Source organism: Bos grunniens, chromosome 10 (genome assembly GCF_055505025.1).
Source record: "Bos grunniens cultivar Pamir isolate PY7600 chromosome 10, Bosgru_T2T1.0, whole genome shotgun sequence".
NCBI classification, from domain to species: Eukaryota; Metazoa; Chordata; class Mammalia; order Artiodactyla; family Bovidae; genus Bos; species Bos grunniens.
The window spans coordinates 92,778,838-92,800,494 of record NC_141174.1 but is presented as its reverse complement, the minus strand read 5'-3'; the positions used below and the strand labels follow the sequence as shown (position 1 = coordinate 92,800,494).

General features: G+C 39.6%; 1 protein-coding gene across 7 annotated transcripts in view; it reads left to right on the top strand.

Moving 5' to 3' along the window:
- SCAMP1 (secretory carrier membrane protein 1) overlaps positions 1-21,657 on the top strand; it is a 151,834-nt gene that overhangs the window by 18,495 nt on the left and 111,682 nt on the right. For 5 of the 7 annotated variants that reach the window (XM_086323135.1, XM_086323131.1, XM_086323136.1 and 2 more), the window contains one exon: positions 13,029-13,106. The exons of the other annotated variants lie outside the window; for them this stretch is intronic. Coding sequence is in view for 2 of the 5 variants with exons in the window: in XM_086323131.1 (XP_086179257.1) it covers positions 13,029-13,106 (78 nt within the window). In the remaining 3 variants the exon portion in view is untranslated. The remainder of the gene's footprint in view (positions 1-13,028; positions 13,107-21,657) is intronic. 7 annotated transcript variants of the gene reach the window in all.

Here is a 21,657-nt window from a genome sequence, read left to right as displayed (position 1 = left end):
TCTTTAGACATACTCTCTTCTTTTGACTAGCTTTCATATAGCTCATGTAGTGCAGACATGATGCCACATAATAAATACAGAATTTGGAGTTCGGGCACCCTTTACTTGAGTGACATCTCATAGCATTTGTCAATAAAGCTTCTAATTCTTCTGCCAGTGGATTATTTTCTATGATTTTGGTTAGATGGTTCATGTGACTGAGTGGATCCAATGGCATAATTTTAAAAGCAAACATATTCTCAGTCTTTTTTTTTTCTTTTAATTTTTTTTTTAACCGAAAATTTTTGTTTCAGGGAAGAGCCAATCAGCAATGTTGTGCTACTTTCAGGTGAACAGAGAAGGGACTCAGACACACATACACATTATTTTCAATATTTATCAATCATTATATTTAAATTGTAGCATTTGCCAGTTTGATCAGGTCTTTATAGTTACCTAAAGTTTTTATGTAATTGCTGTGACTATATTAGAGAATAAAGTGTTTCAAATTCAGTTGTTTTCAAGAGATTTTTATCATTGAAGATGGAATAAGAGTGGATAATTTAGCCAAAAATATATGGAGTGCTGAAAGTGAATTAGACACTGCGATAGACACTGTACTATTACCAGGAATACAAAGTTGGAGAAGTCACTAATGTCAAGGATCCACGCTTGAGTTGGGAGACATAATGTGCTTTGGCATAGTCAATAAAGCAGAAATAGATGTTTCTCTGGAACTCTCTTCCTTTTTCTATGATCCAGAAGATGATGGCAATTTGATCTCTAGTTCCTCTGCCTTCTCTAAATCCACCTTGAACATCTGGAAGTTCATGGTTCGTGTACTGTTGAAGCCTGGCTTGGAGAATTTTGAGCATTACTTTACTAGCGTGTGAGATGAGTGCAATTGTGCAGTAGTTTGAGCATTCTTTGGCATTGGCTTTCTTTGGGATTGAAATGAAAACTGACCTTTTCCAGTCCTGTGGCCACTGTGGAGTTTTCCAAATTTGCTGGCATATTGAGTGCAGCACTTTCACAGCATCATCTTCCAGGATTTGAAATAGCTCAACTGGAATTCCATCATCTTCACTAGCTTTGTTCGTAGTGATGCTTCCTAAGGCCCACTTGACTTCACAGTCCAGGATGTCTAGCTCTAGGTGAGTGATCATACCATTGTGGTTATCTGGTTTATGAAGATCTTTTTTGTATAGTTTTTCTGTGTATTCTTGCCACCTCTTCTTAATATCTTCTGCTTCTGTTAGGTCCATACCATTTGTCTTTTATTGTGCCCATCTTTGTATCTCTAATTTTCTTGAAGAGATCTCTAGTCTTTCCCATTCTATTGTTTCAAGTTTAGTTAGGAATTAAAGAACTTGATGAACACTGTTCCCTTAATGATTTTAGTAAGGATAATGTGAGAACGTTTCTGTTAGTTCCTGCTCAGAATGTTGTTGACAGTATAAAATAGAACAAAGAAAACAACACATCTCTTAATTTCATTTTGACTGTGGACTTCCCAGGTGGTACTAGCAGTAGAGAACCTGCCTGCCAGTGCAGGAGTTGGAAGAGACATGGGTTCAATCCCTGGGTTGGGAAGATCCCTTGAAGAACGGCATGGCGACCGACTCCACTATTCTTGCCTGGAGAATCCCATGGACAGAGGAACCTGATGGGCTACAGTCCATGGGGTCACAAAGTGACTTAGCATGCACATGTGGATTAAGAAATAGTTCTGGATTAAGAACTAGTTTCTTGCATTCTGTATTATTTAAGTCCCTTTTTGTTCAGTTGTTTAGTCATGTCTGACTCTTTGTGACCCCATAGACTGCAGTAGGCCAGGCTTCCTTGTCCTTCACTATCTCCCAGAGTTTGCTCAGACTTATGTCCATTGAGTCGATGATGCCATTCAACCATCTCATCGTTTCCATACACCATTAATTATCCAGATGAAATTTTCACTAAATTATATTAGTCTGGGAGATAGTGAAGGACAGGGAAGCCTGTCATGCTGACGTCCATGGAGTTGCAAAGAGGAACATGACTGAGTGACTACACAATGAATATTATATTCAGAAATAATGTTTCCAAACCATTCTTCCTTTAGAATATAGAGGGGCTAGAAAATGAAATGATATTTTTGGCACTTAATGCTAGTGTTAACATGGACAAAAAGTGCAGTTTAAAGTTTTGGTTTTTAACTTTTAATTTGCATTTATGAGGTATATTTGCTTGGATGTGTTTGCTTCAATTGTTTCTAATTTATTGAGGAGCGGCTTGGTCTATAAAAATGAGTTTTGAATCTCAAGTTTAAGATTTTCATGAGTGACAGTGAAAATGAATATTAACTTTTCACTATCATGATTTATTGAATAATTCCCAGTGATTATTAAGCACTCCTTATAATGAGTTATAAAAGTTTTGCTAAATGTTGTTTTAAAGTTTTGCTGAGATTTTTAATGACTTCTCTCATAGTACTGATAATTCTTCCTCCTCACGCTCAGTGTCTTTTAAATTCGTACGATTCCAATAGCTCTGAGAAGTATAGAGTAGGAAAAAATAATTTTACTCTCTGAAGGTAGCACCTCTTACAGCCCCTAGCTTGGGTATTTCTTATTTAATCAAGTTACCTAGTCCAGTGTGTAATATTGATTGGATTAGGTAGAGTTTATGGAGCAATGCAGTATTTAATTCAGCCCTTTTCTTTTGAGGACATATTTGAAACACCAATTTGTATACTTTATTAGATTTTCTTCTAAAAACTTGGTCTTTGGAGTGAGATTTGAAATTGAATCCTTGACCCCGTCACTTGTTAGCCATATGATTTTGGGCAAATTACTTAAATATCTCTGAGCTAGTATTCTCAGCAGTGAAAGAAAGGATATAGAATGAAAGTCATAGGGTTGTGTTCTGGGGATTACATGAGATAATTAAAGAGTCTAAAAGTGAAAGTGAAGTGGCTCAGTCACGTCCAACTCTTTGCGACCCATGGACCATAGCCTACCAGGATCCTCTGTCCATGGGATTTTCCAAGCAAGAGTACTGGAGTGGGGTGCCATTTCCTTCTCCAGGGTATCTTCCTGACCCAGGGATCGAACCTGGGTCTCCCGCGTCGTAGGCAGATGCTTTACAGTCTGAGCCACCAGGAAAGTCCTATTAAAGAGTCTGTTGCTGCTGCTGCTGCTGCTAAGTCGCTTCAGTTGTGTCCGACTCTGTGTGACCCCGGAGACGGCAGCCCACCAGGCTCCCCCATCCCTGGGATTCTCCAGGCAAGAACACTGGAGTGGGTTGCCATTTCCTTCTCCAATGCATGAAAGTGAACGTGAAGTCACTCAGTCGTGTCAGATTCTTCAGTTCAGTCGCTCAGTTGTGTCCAACTCTTTGTGACCCCATGAATTGCAGCACGCCAGGCCTCCCTGTCCATCACCAACTCCTGGAGTTCACTCAGACTCATGTCCATTGACTCAGTGATGGCATACAGCCATCTCATCCTCTGTCATCCCCTTCTCCTCCTGACCCCAATCCCTCCCAGCATCAGAGTCTTTTCCAATGAGTCAACTCTTCGCATGAGGTGGCCAGAGTACTGGAGTTTCAGCTTTAGCATCATTCCTTCCAAAGAAATCCCAGGGCCGATCTCCTTCAGAATGGACTGGTTGGATCTCCTTGCAGTCCAAGGGACTCTTAAGAGTCTTCTCCAACACCACAGTTCAAAAGCATCAATTCTTTGGCACTCAGCCTTCTTCACAGTCCAACTCTCACATCCATACATGACCACTGGAAAAACCATAGTCTTGACTAGACAGACCTTTGTTGGCAAAGTAATGTCTCTGCTTTTGAATATGCTATCTAGGTTGGTCATAACTTTCCTTCCAAGGAGTAAGCGTCTTTTAGTTTCATGGCTGCAGTCACCATCTGCAGTGATTTTGGAGCCCCCAAAAATAAAGTCTGACACTGTTTCCTCTGTTTCCCCATCTATTTCCCATTAAGTGATGGGATCGGATGCCATGATCTTCATTTTCTGAATGTTGAGCTTTAAGCCAACTTTTTCGCTCTCCACTTTCACTTTCATCAAGAGGCTTTTTAGTTCCTCTTCACTTTCTGCCATAAGGGTGGTGTCATCTGCATATCTGAGGTTATTGATATTTTTCCCGGCAATCTTGATTCCAGCTTGTGTTTCTTCCAGTCCAGCGTATCTCATGATGTACTCTGCATATAAGTTAAAGAAGCAGGGTGACAGTATACAGCCTTGACGTACTCCTTTTCCTATTTGGAACCAGTCTGTTGTTCCATGTCCAGTTCTAACTGTTGCTTCCTGACCTGCATACTGATTTCTCAAGAGGCAGGTCAGGTGGTCTGGTATTCCCATCTCTGACAGAATGTGGTCCATTGGAGAAGGGAATGGCAAACCACTTCAGTATTGTTGCCTTGAGAACCCCATGAACAGTATGAAAAGGCAAAATGATAGGATACTGAAAGAGGAACTCCCCAGGTCAGTAGGTGCCCAATATGCTACTGGAGATCATTGGAGAAATAATTCCAGAAAGAATGAAGGGATGGAGCCAAAGCAAAAATAATACCCAGCTGTGGATGTGACTGGTGACAGAAGCAAGGTCCAATGCTGTAAAGAGCAATATTGCATAGGAACCTGGAATGTCAGGTCCATGAATCAAGGCAAATTGGAAGTGGTCAAACAAGAGATGGCAAGAGTGAATGTCGACATTCTAGGAATCAGCGAACTGAAATGGACTGGAATGGGTGAATTTAACTCAGATGACCATTATATCTACTACTTCAGGCAGGAATCCCTCAGAAGAAATGGAGTGGCCATCATGGTCAACAAGAGAGTCTGAAATGCAGTACTTGCATGCAATCTCAAAAACGACAGAATGATCTCTGTTCGTTTCCAAGGCAAACCATTCAATATCACAGTAATCCAAGTTTATGCCCCAACCAGTAATGCTGAAGATCTGAAGTTGAACGGTTCTATGAAGACCTACAAGACCTTTTAGAACTAACACCCAAAAAAGATGTCCTTTTCATTATAGGGGACTGGAATGCAAAAGTAGGAAGTCAAGAATCACCTGGAGTAACAGGCAAATTTGGCCTTGGAATACGGAATGAAGCAGGGCAAAGACTAATAGAGTTTTGCCAAGAAAATGCACTGGTCATAGCAAACACCCTCTTCCAACAACACAAGAGAAGACTCTATACATGGACATCACTAGATGGTGAACACCGAAATCAGATTGATTATGTTCTTTGCAACCAAAGATGGAGAAGCTCTATACAGTCAACAAAAACAAGACCAGGAGCTGACTGTGGCTCAGATCATGAACTCCTTATTACCAAATTCAGACTTAAATTGAAGAAAGTAGGGAAAACCACTAGACCATTCAGGTATGACCTAAATCAAATCCCTTATGATTATACAGCGGAAGTGAGAAATAGGTTTAAGGGCCTAGATCTGATAGATAGAGTCCGACTCTTAGTCCTGTGCTAAACCGGATGAATTCTTTCTTGCTCCTTCAGTCCGTCTTTGCTTTAGCCTTCTTCAGTTTCCCATAGGTTTCCTTGATAGAATTGTAAATATTAATTTTTTCAAAATTATTAAATATATTCAAATTATTGTCTTCTGGTAGTTCATGAAGTGTGAGGACAGTGAAAAAGCATGTTGGAAGTCTGCTGCTGTGTTGTATAAAAACATTGGCTTGAGAAACTTCTGATATGGTCTCTTACCATTTTTTATAATTTCGAAAAACTTCAAGGAAATTTAATTTTAAATCTGAGTTTATTGCTTTCCTTTTTGTGACATAATTGAATTTTCCCAAATGAATGAAAGTGAAAATTTAGCCATTCTTGAATAAATTATAATGACTAGATCAGCACTGTTCAGTTGGAATATTATTTGTGCCACATGTGTAATTTAAAATTTTGTAGAAGGTATATGAGAAGAAATCAGGTGGAATTAGTTTTAATAATATATTTTATTTAACTTCATATGTACAAAGTCTCTTTCAACATATAATTGACCTAACAATTGTTAATGATATTTTACATTGTTTTGTGCTTCAAAATCAGAAATATCACGTGTTTTATACTTTGAGCACATTTCAGTTTGGACTAGATACATTTCAAGAGATACATGTGGCTAGTGGCCACTACATTATATGACATAGGTCTAGGTAAATAAAATGTAATATTACAACAATAGTGGGCTTTAGCTGTGTGTGATAGAACGTCAATAGTTATCGCTGGTTTAAAGCTTGTCTTTATGTTGTAGCAGTCACTTATGTGGATGGTGAAAATTTACCCATATTTGCAATCTCTGTCCCATAAATGATTTCACCAGTTATTCATTTTTCATTCCCAAAGACTTGTAAGTTTTCATAGGCCTAAAATATGCTCTTAGATGATTGAGAGAGTAAACCGAATTTAGTATACATTTGTTCTCTTCACATTCATAAAATCTGTAGGTGTGACATGAGCAAGTTTGTATTTTGAGAAGCTCCTCTTGGTTCACTGTGAAGAGATTGGAGAAGGTATGACAAGGCGGAGAGATAGTGGGAAGGCTATTGCAGTTTACAGCCCCTGATGGGAGGGTGTGTGGGTGGGAGATAAGATAGAAAGAAGGGGGCTTATAGTAGTAGCTTGAGGGTGATTGAAGAAATGGTTTTGTTTTTCTTTGCTTGTGTGCATTTTAAAGATGATTGAGACTTAAAGTGTAGATGTGAGGTGTCCTGTTGAGAAGAAGAAGATGAACATATGAGAGAAAAGGATAAGTGATAGGGTAATCCAGAGAAAAGATGGGAAGAGATGAAACTTGTATATAAAGATATATTTTTTTTTTGCATAGGTTTTGTCAAGTTGCCTTAAACTTTACAACTGTGGGAAATATCTGTCACTAAGAAAATCAAAGGATAAATTAAAGACTAGAGTTGTATTCTCCTCCATCTCCTTAGAAGGGAGAGAAAAGGTGAAATTAGAATTAAAATAAGAAGTGAGAGAGAGCTGACTTGTGGTTGCCAAGGGGGTGGGGGTTGGGAGAGGGATGGAGTGGGAGATTGGGGTTAGCAGACGTAAGCTGTTGTATTTGTTGTTCAGTCGCTAAGTTGTGTCCAGCTCTGTATGACTCTGGATTGCAGCACAGCCAGACTGCCCTGCCCTTCAGCGTCTGCTAGAGTCTGCTCAGGTTCATGTCTGTTGAGTTGGTGCTGCTAGCTAACCATCTCATCCTCTGCCACCCCCTTCTCTTTCGCTTCCAGTCTTCTCCAGCATCAGGGTCTTTTCTATTAAATATGGAATGGATAAACAACAAGGTTCTACTGTATAGCACTGGAAACTAAATCCTATGCTAAACCATGGTGGAAAAGAATATACATATGTGTGTGTAACTAGATCACTTTGCTCTACAGAAGTTGACACAACATTGTGAATCAACTTCAATTAAAAAAAAGTGATTTAGCAGCAGTTTGGATCAATAAGTATGTTTGAGACCAGAATGTATACTTGGCATCAGTAAATGGTAATACTTATTTAAAACTTTCTCACTCAGAAGATTTTATTTAAATATAAAATCTTAATGAAAGTAAACTGTTTTTATGTAAAGTTTTAATAGAACACAAAATGGCCAAGAGCATTGGTTCCACCTGTGCTGGTTTTAAGGCATGGAGACATGCTCAGGTTACCTCAGGTGATGGAGGATTTTTGTTTGGATTCTGAGGGAAGGAGGCCCAACACAGTCAGTGTCTGCTGTTGGGATGACACAGTTTCTGGGAGCTCACATGGTGTCTCCTCAATCCACAGTCCCTGCCCTTGACCTCCCTCCTGCCAACCCGTGGAAACCCTTTTCACACAAAATCAGTAGTTAAAAGACATACAAGAATTGAGCTTCACGGATTTGAGTGAAGTTAGGAAGCTGATCTCTGCCAGACTTTTTTGTCTCTTCTGCCTCTCTGAGGTATCTTCCTTTTTTCTTCTTCCTGTGGTCTTCCTGGGGGTCTGTAGGAATGTGTGAAGACTTCTCTAACACCAGTCATTCCTCATCAGCTAGAAGAACAGCAGTTCTGTTGCCACATTTTTGCTTTAGTGGCTCATTGGCAACTCAAGTAAATGCCATTCCCCTTGGCTGCTGAACCTGACTCCCCTTTTTCTGGTCACCTTCTTATGACTTTGCTTCTGTCTGTCGTTATACTGTGACTAGTGTCAGCTTCTCCTGCTAATACCGTCTTTATGTCTCATTCAAGTGCCTCAACAGACAAGCCCTCATTGAATTGATTAGTTAGTATCCAAGCAGAATCACTTCTGTAGGGGTCTGCCGGGCTCCCTCATGTCTGGTTCTAAAAGTGGCTGCCATTGGCACAGAGGCCAATTCTTCGTCCTTTGGCATGCCGCTAAGCTACTGGGGGCACATGGCATAGTGACTGGGTGGAGGACTCCACCTTCTGCTTTCCTCAGAAGGTGGCTGTGGACGGTTTTTGGCCTATTCATTACATAGGACGCTCTTTACTTACTTTCTTGATACCACAGTTAATAAAAGATGGAGCACTTTTTTATTTGACTCTTCTTTTCTTATTGGTAATAATGATAACAGCCTAAGCTGTCACTCAGGTGTTGTCCATGTGCAGGGACTGTATCAGTCATTTTACACGCAGTAGTTCATGAACTATGTGATACGTCTTACTGATGAGAAAACTGAGTCACATTGAAATGTGAAGTGCCTTGTTTAGTGCTTACATCTTTTCACTAGTAGGGTGGGGAGGGTTAAATATAGGCAGTTAGCTTTCCAAACAACCAAGACTTAAAGTCTAGCATAACATTTCAGAGCTTCAACTGACCAGGGCGATCATATATCATATTTCTCCTATTTTATGTATGAGACGAGAGTTTAGGTGACTTGCTTAAGTATGCAGAGGCAAACTGCATTCAGTTCATTTCCAGTGAACTGAGTTTCCAAATCCTGGATGAGTCCTCTTTCTGCTTTTAAACAAGTACCTAAGATACAGAAACTTTTGAGTGTTAATCAGGAAACCCAAACAGAACAGTCTTATGGACTCTGTGGGAGAGGGAGAGGGTGGGAAGATTTGGGAGAATGGCATTGAAACATGTGAAACGTCATGTATGAAACGAGATGCCAGTCCAGGTTCAATACACGATGCTGGATGCTTGGGGCTGGTGCACTGGGACGACCCAGAGGGATGGTGTGGGGAGGGAGGAGGGAGGAGGGTTCAGGTTGGGGAACACATGTATACTAATTAAAAAAAAAAAAAAAAAAAAGGAAACCCAAACTTATTAAGTGTTAGCAGATATAGTAAGTGCATACATAATGTGTGTTATACACAATCATCCCTGGAGTCTTTTGTGTTTTTAGACTATTATTTAGCTTGAGGATGATATATATACTGAAAAGACACTGAGGTTGATTACTCACAAGAAATGTGTATTGAAGAAACTATTACCATTATTTTTGGCCGCACCGTGTGGCATGTGGGATCTTACTTCCACAACCCGGGACTGAACCTGTACCCGCTGTGGTGAAAGTGTGGAGCCTTACCGCCAGGGAGGTCCCAAAGAAACTGTTACTGATTTAATGTCCCTATGACTAGCTGAAGGTGAAAGTATTTTCTTGCCAGGTTTTAATCTTCCGGTGAGGTTATATGTGGCAGTGATTGAGAAGGTCCAACGTGAAGCATGATGGAGGAAATCAGTTGAAATTCAGTGAAGGTGCACTCTCCCAGTCAGTTCAGTCGCTCAGTTGTGTCCGACTCTTTGCGACCCCATGGACTGCAGCCCGCCAGGCTTCCCTGTCCATCACCAACTCCCGGAGCCTACTCAAACTCATCTCCATCATGTCGGTGATGCCATCCAACCATCTCATCCTCTGTTGTCCCCTTTTCCTCCCGCCTTCAGTCTTTCCCAGCATCAGGGTCTTTTCCAGTGAGTTGATTCTTCACATCAGGTGGCCAACGTATTGGAGTTTCAGCTTCAGCATCAGTCCTTCCAATGAACACCCAGGACTGATCTCCTTTAGGACTGACTGGTTGGATCTCCTTGCAGTCCAAGGGACTCTCAAGAGTCTTCTCCAGCACCACAGTTCAAAAGCATCAATTCTTCAGCACTCAGCTTTCTTTATACTCCAACTCTCACATCCATACATGACTACTGAAAAAACTATAGCCTTGACTAGACAGACCTTTGTTGGCAAAGTAATGTCTCTGCTTTTTAATACTGAAGAACATGCTGTCTAGGTTGGTCATAACTTTCCTTCCAAGGAGTAAGTGTCTTTTAATTTCATGGCTGCATTCACCATCTGCAGTGATTTTGGAGCCCCCCAAAATAAAGTCAGCCACTGTTTCCACTGTTTCCCCATCTATTTGCCATGAAGTGATGGGACTGGATGCCATGATCTTAGTTTTCTGAATATTGAGCTTTAAGCCAACTTTTTCACTCTCCTCTTTCACTTTCAAGAGGCTCTTTAGTTCCTCTTCACCTTCTGCCATAAGGGTGGTGTCATCTGCATATCTGAAGTTATTGATATTTCTCCCAGCAGTCTTGATTCCAGCTTGTGCTTCATCCAGCCCAGCGTTTCTCATGATGTACTCTGCATATAAGTTAAATAAGCAGGATGACAATATACAGCCTTGACGTACTCCTTTTCCTATTTGGAACCAGTCAGTTGTTCCGTGTCCAGTTCTAACTGTTGCTTCCTGACCTGCGTACAGGTTTCTCAAGAAGCAGGTCAGGTAGTCTGGTATTCCCAACTCTTTCAGAATTTTCCACAGTTTCTTGTGATCCACACAGTCAAAGGCTTTGGCATAGTCAATAAAGCAGAAATAGATGTTTTTCTGGAACTCTTTTGCTTTTTCCGTGATCCAGCGGATGTTGGCAATTTGATCTCTGGTTCCTCTGCCTTTTCTAAAACCAGCTTGACCATCTGGAAGTTCATGGATCACATATTGCTGAAGCCTGGCTTGGAGAACTTTGAGCATTACTTTGCTAGCGTGTGAGATGAGTGCAATTGTGCGGTAGTTTGAGCATTCTTTGGCATTGCCTTTCTTCGGGATTGGAATGAAAACTGACCTTTTCCAGTCCTGTGGCCACTGCTGAGTTTTCCAAATTTGCTGGCATATTGAGTGTAGCACTTTCACAGCATCATAAAAACCTGTTTACTGATTTCTTGTATTCAAAGATGTCACAGTCTAATTTGGGGAAAAAAGACTTGCCTGAAGTTCATCATGGTTCAGTGAAATAAATGCTCATGGAGGTAAATACCAAGTTATGTGGAAACATTGATATTGCGACGGAGTGACTGGGTTATTAGGCAGGTATCAGGAAGATTACTGGTTAGCATATGAGGTAGTCTTTGGGTTGAGTCTTTAAGGAAGAGGAGGAGATTGCCAGGCTGACTGTGCCTGGAAGAGTATTACTGCATGAGGAAGCAATGCCAAGGAAGCACATGGTGTCTGAGGACTCAGGTCACCTGGTTTTGTGGTGGATGGTGGTGGGCTGGGCCTCATGACTGCAGCTGGACCATCCAGATTCACTAGGTCTCCACTTTTTGACCCTGAACCCACTTCCAAATTTTAAGCACAGCAATGTCAACTTGATCAAAAATTGTATCAGAATATTCATGTTTCTTTTTTTCTTAATTCCACCCCCCGAAGCATACATCCACTCTTGATAATCTTTCTAGTCATTTTTTAAATAAACTTGGGGGGGAAACCCTGAGAATTAGAGGGATTTCATTTCCTCCTTCCCATTTTATTGTTGAGCAATCCTAAAGCCTTTACTTTTCATTTGTGCTGTACTTTTAATTTATCTTTACCACTTGCTTATTGCCAAGTGTGAGGCTTTTTATGCAGTAGCTTGTTTTGTTTGGTTAAGGGAAAAGGATTGGCAAGGTGAGAATGGTTGTAAGAGTTGATAAAGCTGGAAGGTAGGCAGGGGCTAGTTCAGATAGTCAGAAGCCTTGTGTCTCATTTTGAGGAAGCTGTATTTTATAGTTGAGAGTCTCTAAAAGTCTGAAATGGATAAGGGGCAGAGCGGAGGGATTGGAGGAGGGGAATGAGAAGATCAGCTTTACATTTTTGAAAGGTAATTTTGGCTTTGTTGAGGAAGATGGATTAGAGAAGGAACAGTGTAGACAAGGGAGCGGTGGTCCCCACCAGCAGCTTCACCTGGGAATTTGTTAGAACTGCAGATTCTCAGGTCCCACCCCAGACATATTGAGTCAGAAACTCTGGGAGTAGGGTGCAGCAGTGTGTGTTTCATTTGATTCTGATGAATGCGAAAGTTTAACTAACGTGATGTAAAGGCTGATGAGGCTGTACATTATGGTTTGCATTTGCCTTTCATGTTAATTATGTAGTCAGTTTTGTTGAGATGTTCATTATATTAGTATCTTACATTTCACAATCAAGAGAAATAGAATAACTAGGATTTTGTGATTCAGTTATTTATATGAAAGCCTAATATTAAGATTTGAAAAGTTGGGATAGTGTGGTGATAATACTTGGAAAAGGGAGGCAGTCTAGGATCATGTGGAACAGTATAAACTACAGTCATAGAGAAACACTTTGTAGAATAAAAGGAGTAAGAGGGGCTTAATCTTGAGTACTCTAGGTGTTGCCTGTATGTGACACTGATTTGTACTGTGGTACTTAAATCTGCAGTAGGGAACACTGAAGACATTGTTTTCAAGAAAAGGGGGACATGAACTCTTTGTGGAGCCCAAAGGAAGGGATGGATTTACTCAAGATTTGCTAAGATGCAATTGGTTCCACACAACTGTTAAGAGGTGGTCTATTTTTGTTCTTTAAATAATAGCAGTTGATTTGCATCTAACCTAGTTTTCATTTCTTTTTCTTTGAGGGTGTGAGGGCTGTGGGTTTAAATTTCAACTTTGTGGAAATGGGACTGAGTAAATCTGATAATCTTCTTTATTTTCCTCTGTTAGCTTAGCTGGGTGACCAAACATACAGATAAAGCAAATGCTTTGTAAATATTAATGTATCTTAAAGGATAAGTAACCTTTTTTTCTCCTTTGAATTTTATTCCAGGACCCATCAGTTACACAGGTGACAAGAAATGTCCCACCAGGACTTGATGAATACAATCCATTCTCAGATTCTAGAACAGTAAGACTATTCTTAATTGGACTACTTTTAAATATTAAAATGGAAATTAAATGGGATTTATATCTCAGTTATGGTTTCTTTTAAGTTGATTGTTAAATTTATATAAAACAAGCTGTTAGTGTTTTATTTAGAATTTAGCAAGTTCTCTTTTTTAAAAAAAAGGAATATTCCAAGTAATTGAAAATACCATGATGGTTCTACAAATTGCTAATAACCCCTCTAATATGTTATATTGCTACAGTTTTTTTAAACAGGGGAGATTTTTTGCTATCCATGTTGTTTTCATGGTAATACAGGGTGATGTTTTCTTACAGAGATGTTTGTACAGAACTGTACCATTAATATTTGTATGATTGTCATCTGAATTAGGTGATTCTGAATAAGACTAGCCTTCTCCTCTGGTCGACTAGAATCTCTGGAACTTTATCCGGCCTAGAAACATAATCTTCTCAAAATGAAGTCTTGGTTTATAAAATGAAGGAGTATGGACAAATCCCTCAAGGACGGGGTTCTCTACCTTTAATGCATGTTAAAAGCAGCTGGGCAACTTTATTACAGTGTCTGTTAGGGCCCTAATCCCTCATAAGGCAGCTTTTTGTTTTTCCTTTCATCCTTTAGATAATTTTATTGTGAGCCAGTTTTGAGGACTACTGAAGATAGGTTGAGAATTCTCTCTCAAAAATTCTCTGGCAAATAATTTTGTCTCCTGTATTTGAGCCTTTAGCTTAAATATCACACTCATGAGGCCCTTAGTTTTAAACATTGTTAGCTCCTGAAATTTTAGTCATCCTGATATTAAAGATATTGAAGTTCTTCAGTTCCGTGCTTGCATTTACATGTCAGCATAAGGATGCTTAATTGATCATCTCTTCCTGAAGATCATATTTTTCATAATCTAGAAAATAATCCTGGAAGATCATATAGGGTTTTGCTTGGAAATATCTTCATGGTTTATTAACTTTTTAGTTTTAGGAAGAAGTTTGTGCAAGATAAAAGCCCTAAAATAAGGGTGAACTTTTAAATTTCACTGTATTTCGAAGTCCTCATTTATTTTAACAGCCTCTGTTTAGCAACTGCAACCCAGGCTGAGATCATTAAGTTTTCACTGAGCATGTCAGTTGCATATTGAACCCTGTGAAATGACCAACAAGTTGACCAGTGTTGACATGTAAAGATAGCAATGTCATATGGCACAGCCTTATAGAAAACTGTGAAAAAGTACGAGATTGCAACTTGGTAGGAGTTGAAAGGAAGAAAAAGAGCCTGGTATATTTTATTCCACTATATGTAATTCTTCTAACATGATTTCTGGAGGGTAGAGATTTGATTGACTGTTAAAGTTTGCTGGTGATGAATAAAGAGAGATTTTTATATACTTTTTGGGAAGATTTTACTAGCAATAAATATGTTTAACCTTTTTACAGTAGTAGTTTTAGATTATTCTTTGTGGTAATGTTAATAGTAGTGTTCTTCAACAAGTTGTCTACTTTGTGCCCTCTGCTTTTACCTGTATTATCAAATTCTTATGACAACATTGAACACAGATATTTTCTGTTTCCTTTCACTGATAAAGAAACTGAAACACAAGTCATCTAGTTAGTAAGTGGCAGAACTGGTTTACGTAACTCATCTTTTTTTTTTTGTAAAGCTTTTGCCTTTTCCATTTTGCTCCTGCTGTCTTTAGAGGCAGATGCCTAAGAAGGCAATGGCACCCCACTCCAGTGCTCTTGCCTGGAAAATCCCATGGATGGAGGAGCCTGGTGGGCTGCAGTCCATGGGGTCGAGAAGAGTCGGACCCGACTGAGCGACTTGACTTTCACTTTTCACTTTCATGCATTGGAGAAGGAAATGGCAACCCACTCCAGTGTTCTTGCCTGGAGAATCCCAGGGACGGGGGAGCCTGGTGGGCTGCCGTCTATGGGGTCGCACAGAGTTGGATATGACTGAAGCGACTTAGCAGCAGCAGCAGCAGCCTAAGAAATAGCAGGTATAGTCTTGGTCATGGAAATTTTCTCACCTAATTGGGATTTTAAAAAATTACACAAAGAAGATATATCCAGGAAAAAAAATATAAATTATGATTTTAAATGTTTGAGACTTTACAGTCAAGGAAAGATTTTCTGAAAGAATAGCTAGGCAATAATGAACAGCCAACTTACAATGAAACTTCTCTTAGATTTTATGAGCAATGATACAGTGTCAGAACCAGGAAAATTATTGATGTAAGAGCACTGATGCATTTTGCACTGAACTTTTTACATTGGGGAAAACACAGGTAAAATAATTTAAAATTTCAGAGTTCTTTTGTTTCATAAGGTATGATTTTAGAAATTTGTTTCCCCTCCTTTTCTGCAGCTGTGACTATTTTCTAAGACAGAGCAGGTGTACTTGGATAATTGGATTAAGTGATATTTTAGAACTCCAAATTCTATTTTAGTGGATTGTTGTTATCCATATTTGTCGTAGAAAAATATTTGTGACAGTGAAGCAATCTTCTAGATTGTTGCATAAGGGTGTGGTGAACTACTTGAGGTCTAGTAGGAAGATCCTTTAGCAGAATTAGTGTATAGCTTTGTTAAGACTTTAGAAAGTTCCTTTCTTTCTTATTTTTCTTTTTAGGTTTCCTTTTATATTTAATTTTCTGTTTGAGTGGAAATTTTAAGGAAAGTAACAAATATCTAAATAATTTTAATAATTTATATATTAATTCATAAAATACCATGTAATTTTTAGACTGAGGGTTGGCAGGATACTGTAAATGTGGTAGTCTGAATTGAGATGTGCTATGAAGTAGAAGATAGTCTTTGGTTATGAAATAATTTTTTTGTTTGAACTCAAAATGCAGTTTACCTCTGGTATTATGTTGAGCATGATGGGTTCCCTGGCTTACCCTCTAAAACTTAATATATAAATTACTAGAAGAATTAGTTCATCCTTGAGAATTGTTACATATTTAGGGGGAATGTTTTCCTTTTAAATTAGGCAACAGTTTAAAATGCCTGTTGCAACTTGATTCTCAACAAGCTTCAGCCACTGGTGATGGCATTCATGGCTTCAGACAGGACTTTTTCTGGCAAGTATTGAAGCGTAGGAGTACGGAGACAGCCCTGTCTGTGTGTATGGAGGAAGTGTGGTACTGTTGGTAAAATCTTCAGTGACGCTTCTCATGGCCTCGTTTACTGTCATGCTGTTTTCCTTCAGGAATAGGCTGTTTCGTTTCTTTCCTGTTCTGCTGGTTGTTGGTATTTATGATTTCTGTCACATAAAGCAGCAAGATCTGCAGAAGAACCAAGAGAAGAAAATTCCAAGTACTAGCATGCTTAGGCGGTCATTTATGACCGTAAAGGACATAGATAATTGATTTATGTAAATAGGAACTGCCTCTAAGTCAGTTCAGGACATGGAGTAGACTGAGAATCATAAGACCTGGATTCTAGTCTAGTCCCTACCACTAATTAGTTGCTACCTTTAGGAAGCCATCTAACCTCTTTGGGCATTTTTAAAAATTTTTATTTTTAATTGAATGATAATTGCTTTACAATGTTGTGTTGGTTTCTGCCATACGTCTACATGACTCGGCCATAGATATCCACATGTCCCCTCCCTCTTGCGCGTAGAACCTCCCTTCCACCTCCCACCAGATCCCACCGCTCTCGCTTGTCGCAGAGCACCTGCTCTATACACAACTTCCCTTTAGCTATCTGTTTGTGCATTTTTTTTTTCCCCAAATGTGTAACAGTGGAACTAGAGAGGAAGATTTGAGTTAAATAATTTCTAATGTCAACTTTTCTTTTGATAATGGATTAAGATTTTAGCTCCAGGAACTGACTGGTTAGTACATAGTATTTTTACCTATTTTTAATACTGCAAAAGCAATTTCTGTACTGTAATAACTTTTCATTTTCTTTTGGCATACATTTCTGTAAATTTTTTTTTTTCTTTCTCCTTTGCTTCTTGTCTTTGTTGGAGCTCATAATCTGTCCCTTCAGAAACCTTCTTTGTTTTTAGTCTCATTTAATGTTAACTATTGCCTTCTAGTGTCATCGGCTGGAAGCACCTGAGTCGTCTTTGTCTCAAACAGCTTCGTATCCTACATCTAATCAGTAGCCACATCCTGTCATTTATACCTCCAGGAGAGATTATGTGTCTGTCCTTTTCGTTCCTACTAAACTGTCCTAATTCAGGTACTCATGTGAGATAATACAATGGCCTATCTACTTACCTGTCTCTAGTTTCTCTTCTTCAAATCTTTTTTTTTCTGGCTGTGACTAGAATTATTTTTTTAAGGCCAAGTTCGGATTAGGTCTTCACTCCTTAGAAATGTGTCATACGGGAGACCCAGGTTTGATCCCTGGGTTGGAAAGATCCCCTGGAGAAGGGAAAAGGCTACCCACTCCAGTATTCTTCCCTGGAGGATTACATGGACAGAGGAGCCTGGCAGGCTACAGTTCATGGGGTTAAGAATAACGAATGCCAAGTACATTTTTTGCTTCCCTGGTAGCTCAGCTGGTAAAGAATCTGCTTGCAATGCAGGAGACCCTGGTTCAATTCCTAGGTTGGGAAGATACCCTGGAGAAGGGATAGGCTACCAACTCCAGTATTCTTGGGCTTCCCTGGTGGCTCAGACGGTAAAGAAACCGCCTGCAATGTGGGAGATCTGGGTTCGATCCCTGGGTTGTGAAGAAGAGGATGGTGTGGCAACCCACTCCAGTATTCTTGCCTGGAGAATTCCCATGGACAGAGGAGCCTAGTGGTCTGCAGTCCATGGGATCTCAAAGAGTTGGAAACCACTGAGCGACTAAGCACAGTATCTTTTTTTAAAAAAAAATTTATTACTTTATCTTTTAGAGCAGTTTTAGGTTTGTAGAGAAATTGAGCAGAAAGTAGAAAGTCTCATCAGACTTCTCCCCTTGACTGTCTTTTAAATCTTATCTTCTAATGTGCTGTTTGCTCCAGCTAAAGTCATCTACTTTCTAACTCACAACCCATTGAGACTACTTCCTCTAGTCATTGACTGGAGTAAAGAGATACTGTGTGCTCATAAGCCTGGCTCCCCTAGACTATGCTCACCTCCTTTAATGGGTCAAGATGAATCTCTCATAGTAGATATATTCATTTTCTACTGTTATGTAACAAATTACTACAGACTTAGCAGCTTGAAAAAGCACACATTTATTATTTTATCATGTCTATAGGTCAGGAGTTTGGACACAGCTTAACTGGGTCATTTGTTCAGGGTTTCACACGGTTGTGATCAAGGTGTTGTCTGGGCTCCATTCTCATCCAAAGGCTTGATGGGAAAGATCGTTTCCACGCTCATTCAGGTTGTTGGCAGAATTAATATCCTTGTGGTTGTATGACTAGGGGCCCCAGCTGTTGGCTGGCTATCAGCTGGAGACCACCCTCAGGCTATTGATGCTGTCCACAGTTCCTAGAGGCTGCATGGTTTCTTGCCACAGGGGTTTCCCCATCATGGCTACTCATTTCAGAGAGTCTGCAGAGTTTCTCACACTGTTGTACTAAAATAGAGTACCTCTATTATATAATGTTGGAGAAGGCAATGGCACCCCACTCTAGTACTTTTGCCTGGAAAATCCCATGGATGGAGGCGCCTGGTAGGCTGCAGTCCATAGGGTCACTAAGAGTCGGACATGACTGAGCAACTTCGCTTTCACTTTTCACTTTCACGCATTGGAGAAGGAAATGGCAACCCACTCCAGTATTCTTGCCTGGAGAATCCCAGGGACGGGGGAGCCTGGTGGCTGCCGTCTATGGGGTCACACAGAGTCGGACACGACTGAAGTGACTTAGCATAGCATAGCATAGCATTATATAATGTAATCAAGGGAATGATACCCTGTCATTGTTACCATATTTTGTTGATTAGAAGCATATCACAGGTCATACATACACTCAAGGAGAGGGTATTATATTAAGACATGAACACGAGGAGGGGAGAATCATTGAGGTTCATCCTAGTTTTGTGTGCCACACTGGGAATAAGATGGTACTTTAGGGTTAAGACTGTATTACTTCATATCTCTTCATCCCTATTTAGACGGAGCCTCCAGAACACTTTTCCCTCCCTGCCCTCCACACTTGACTACTCTAAGTTTATCAGGACCAATCTCACTATGTCCTTGATTCCCGTTTATGTCATTCTCTACAGGAGGCCCTAGACTCTTACATCTCTTGGATTTTAATCCTCATGATGCTTTTGCACATTACTGATTCTGAACCCTTCTGTTTCCTTAATTCCTAGAACTTTACTTGTGCTCTCTGGAAGTCAGAGTCCAATTTCACCAAAATCCCCTATATCTTTATGTTTTTCTCTGAATGTTTTGTCCTTTGCCCTGGCCTTTCTATGAGGACACTGCTTCCCCTGTAACCTTCTCAAAAACCAGCTGCTCAGACAACTGGCATAAAATTTGGGTATATGTTGTCTTGATTTCTAGTTGCTACTTCTAGACAGTCTTCCTCCTTTCTGTCAAAAATATTTCATGTCATCATTTGAATCTCATGTCATCAGATTATAATTGGATCCCAGGACTTATTGTGGGTATCATCTACTGATCTCTGAATTATTGCCTCTTATTTCTCTATTTTTTTCCCCATTTTCTTGTTTTCTTCTTGGTTCACTATTACTCTTTTTTTTTTTTAGTCTATTTGTGCTGCTACTGGCTTATTTTATTTATTTATTTTTAATTTAAATTTGTTTATTTTAATTGGAGGCTAATTACTTTACAATATTGTATTGATTTTGCCATACATCAACATGAATCCGCCACGGGTGTGCACGTGTTCCCCATCCTGAACCCCCCTCCCAACTCCCTCCCCGTACCATCCCTCTGGGTCATCCCAGTGCACCAACCCCAAGCATCCTGTATCCTGCATTGAACCTGGACTGGCAATTCGTTTCTTATATGATATTAAACATGTTTCAATGCCATTCTCCCAAATCATCCTACCTTCTCCCTCTCCCACAGAGTCCAAAAGACTGTTCTATACATCTGTGTCTCTTTTGCTGTCTCACATACAGGGTTATCATTACCATCTTTCTAAATTCCATATATATGTATTAGTATACTGTATTGGTGTTTTTCTTTCTGGCTTACTTCACTCTGTATAATAAGCTCCAGTTTCATCCACCTCATTAGAACTGATTCAAATGTATTCTTTTTAATGGCTTAGTAATACTCCATTGTGTATATGTACCACAGCTTTCTTATCCATTCATCTGCTGATGGACATCTAGATTGCTTCCATGTCCTGCCTATTATAAACAGTGCTGTGATGGACATTGGGGTACACGTGTCTCTTTCAATTCCGGTTTCCTCAGTGTGTATGCCCAGCAGTGGGATTGCTGGGTCATAAGGCAGTTCTATTTCCAGTTTTTTAAGGAATCTCCACACTGTTCTCCATAGTGGTTGTACTAGTTTGCATTCCCACCAACAGTGTAAGAGGGTTCCCTTTTCTCCACACCCTCTCCAGCATTTATTGCTTGTAGACTTTTGGATAGCAGCCATTCTGACTGGTGTGAAATGGTACCTCATTGTGGTTTTGATTTGCATTTCTCTGGTAATGAGTGATGTTGAGCATCTTTTCATGTGTTTGTTAGCCATCTGTATGTCTTCTTTGGAGAAATGTCTAATTAGTTCCTTGGCCCATTTTTTGATTGGGCCATTTATTTTTCTGGAATTGAGCTGTAGGAGTTGCTTGTATATTTTTGAGATTAGTTGTTTGTCAGTTGCTTCATTTGCTATTATTTTCTCCCATTCCAAAAGCTGTGTTTTCACCTTGCTTATAGTTTCCTTTGTTGTGCAGAAGCTTTAATTTTAATTAAGTCCCACTTGTTTATTTTTGCTTTTATTTCCAATATTCTGGGAGGCGGGTCATAGAGGATCCTGCTGTGATGTATGTTGGAGAGTGTTTTGCCTATGTTCTCCTCTAGGAGTTTTATAGTTTCTGGTCTTATGTTTAGATCTTTAATCCATTTTGAGTTTATTTTTGTGTATGGTGTTAGAAAGTGTTCTAGTTTCATTCTTTTACAAGTGGTTGACCAGTTTTCCCAGCACCATTTGTTAAAGAGATTGTCGTTTCTCCATTGTATATCCTTGCCTCCTTTGTCAAGGATAAGGTGTCCATAGGTGCGTGGATTTATCTCTGGGCTTTCTATTTTGTTCCATTGATCTATATTTCTGTCTTTGTGCCAGTACCATACTGTCTTGATAACTGTGGCTTTGTAGTAGAGCCTGAAGTCAGGCAGGTTGATTCCTCCAGTTCCATTCTTCTTTCTCAAGATTGCTTTGGCTATTCGAGGTTTTTTGTATTTCCATACAAATTGTGAAATTATTTGTTCTAGCTCTGTGAAAAATACCATTGGTAGCTTGATAGGGATTGCATTGAATCTATAGATTGTTTGGGTAGTATACTCATTTTCACTATATGGATTCTTCCAATCCATGAACATGGTATATTTCTCCATCTATTAGTGTCCTCTTTGATTTTTTTCACCAGTGTTTTATAGTTTTCTATATATAGGTCTTTAGTT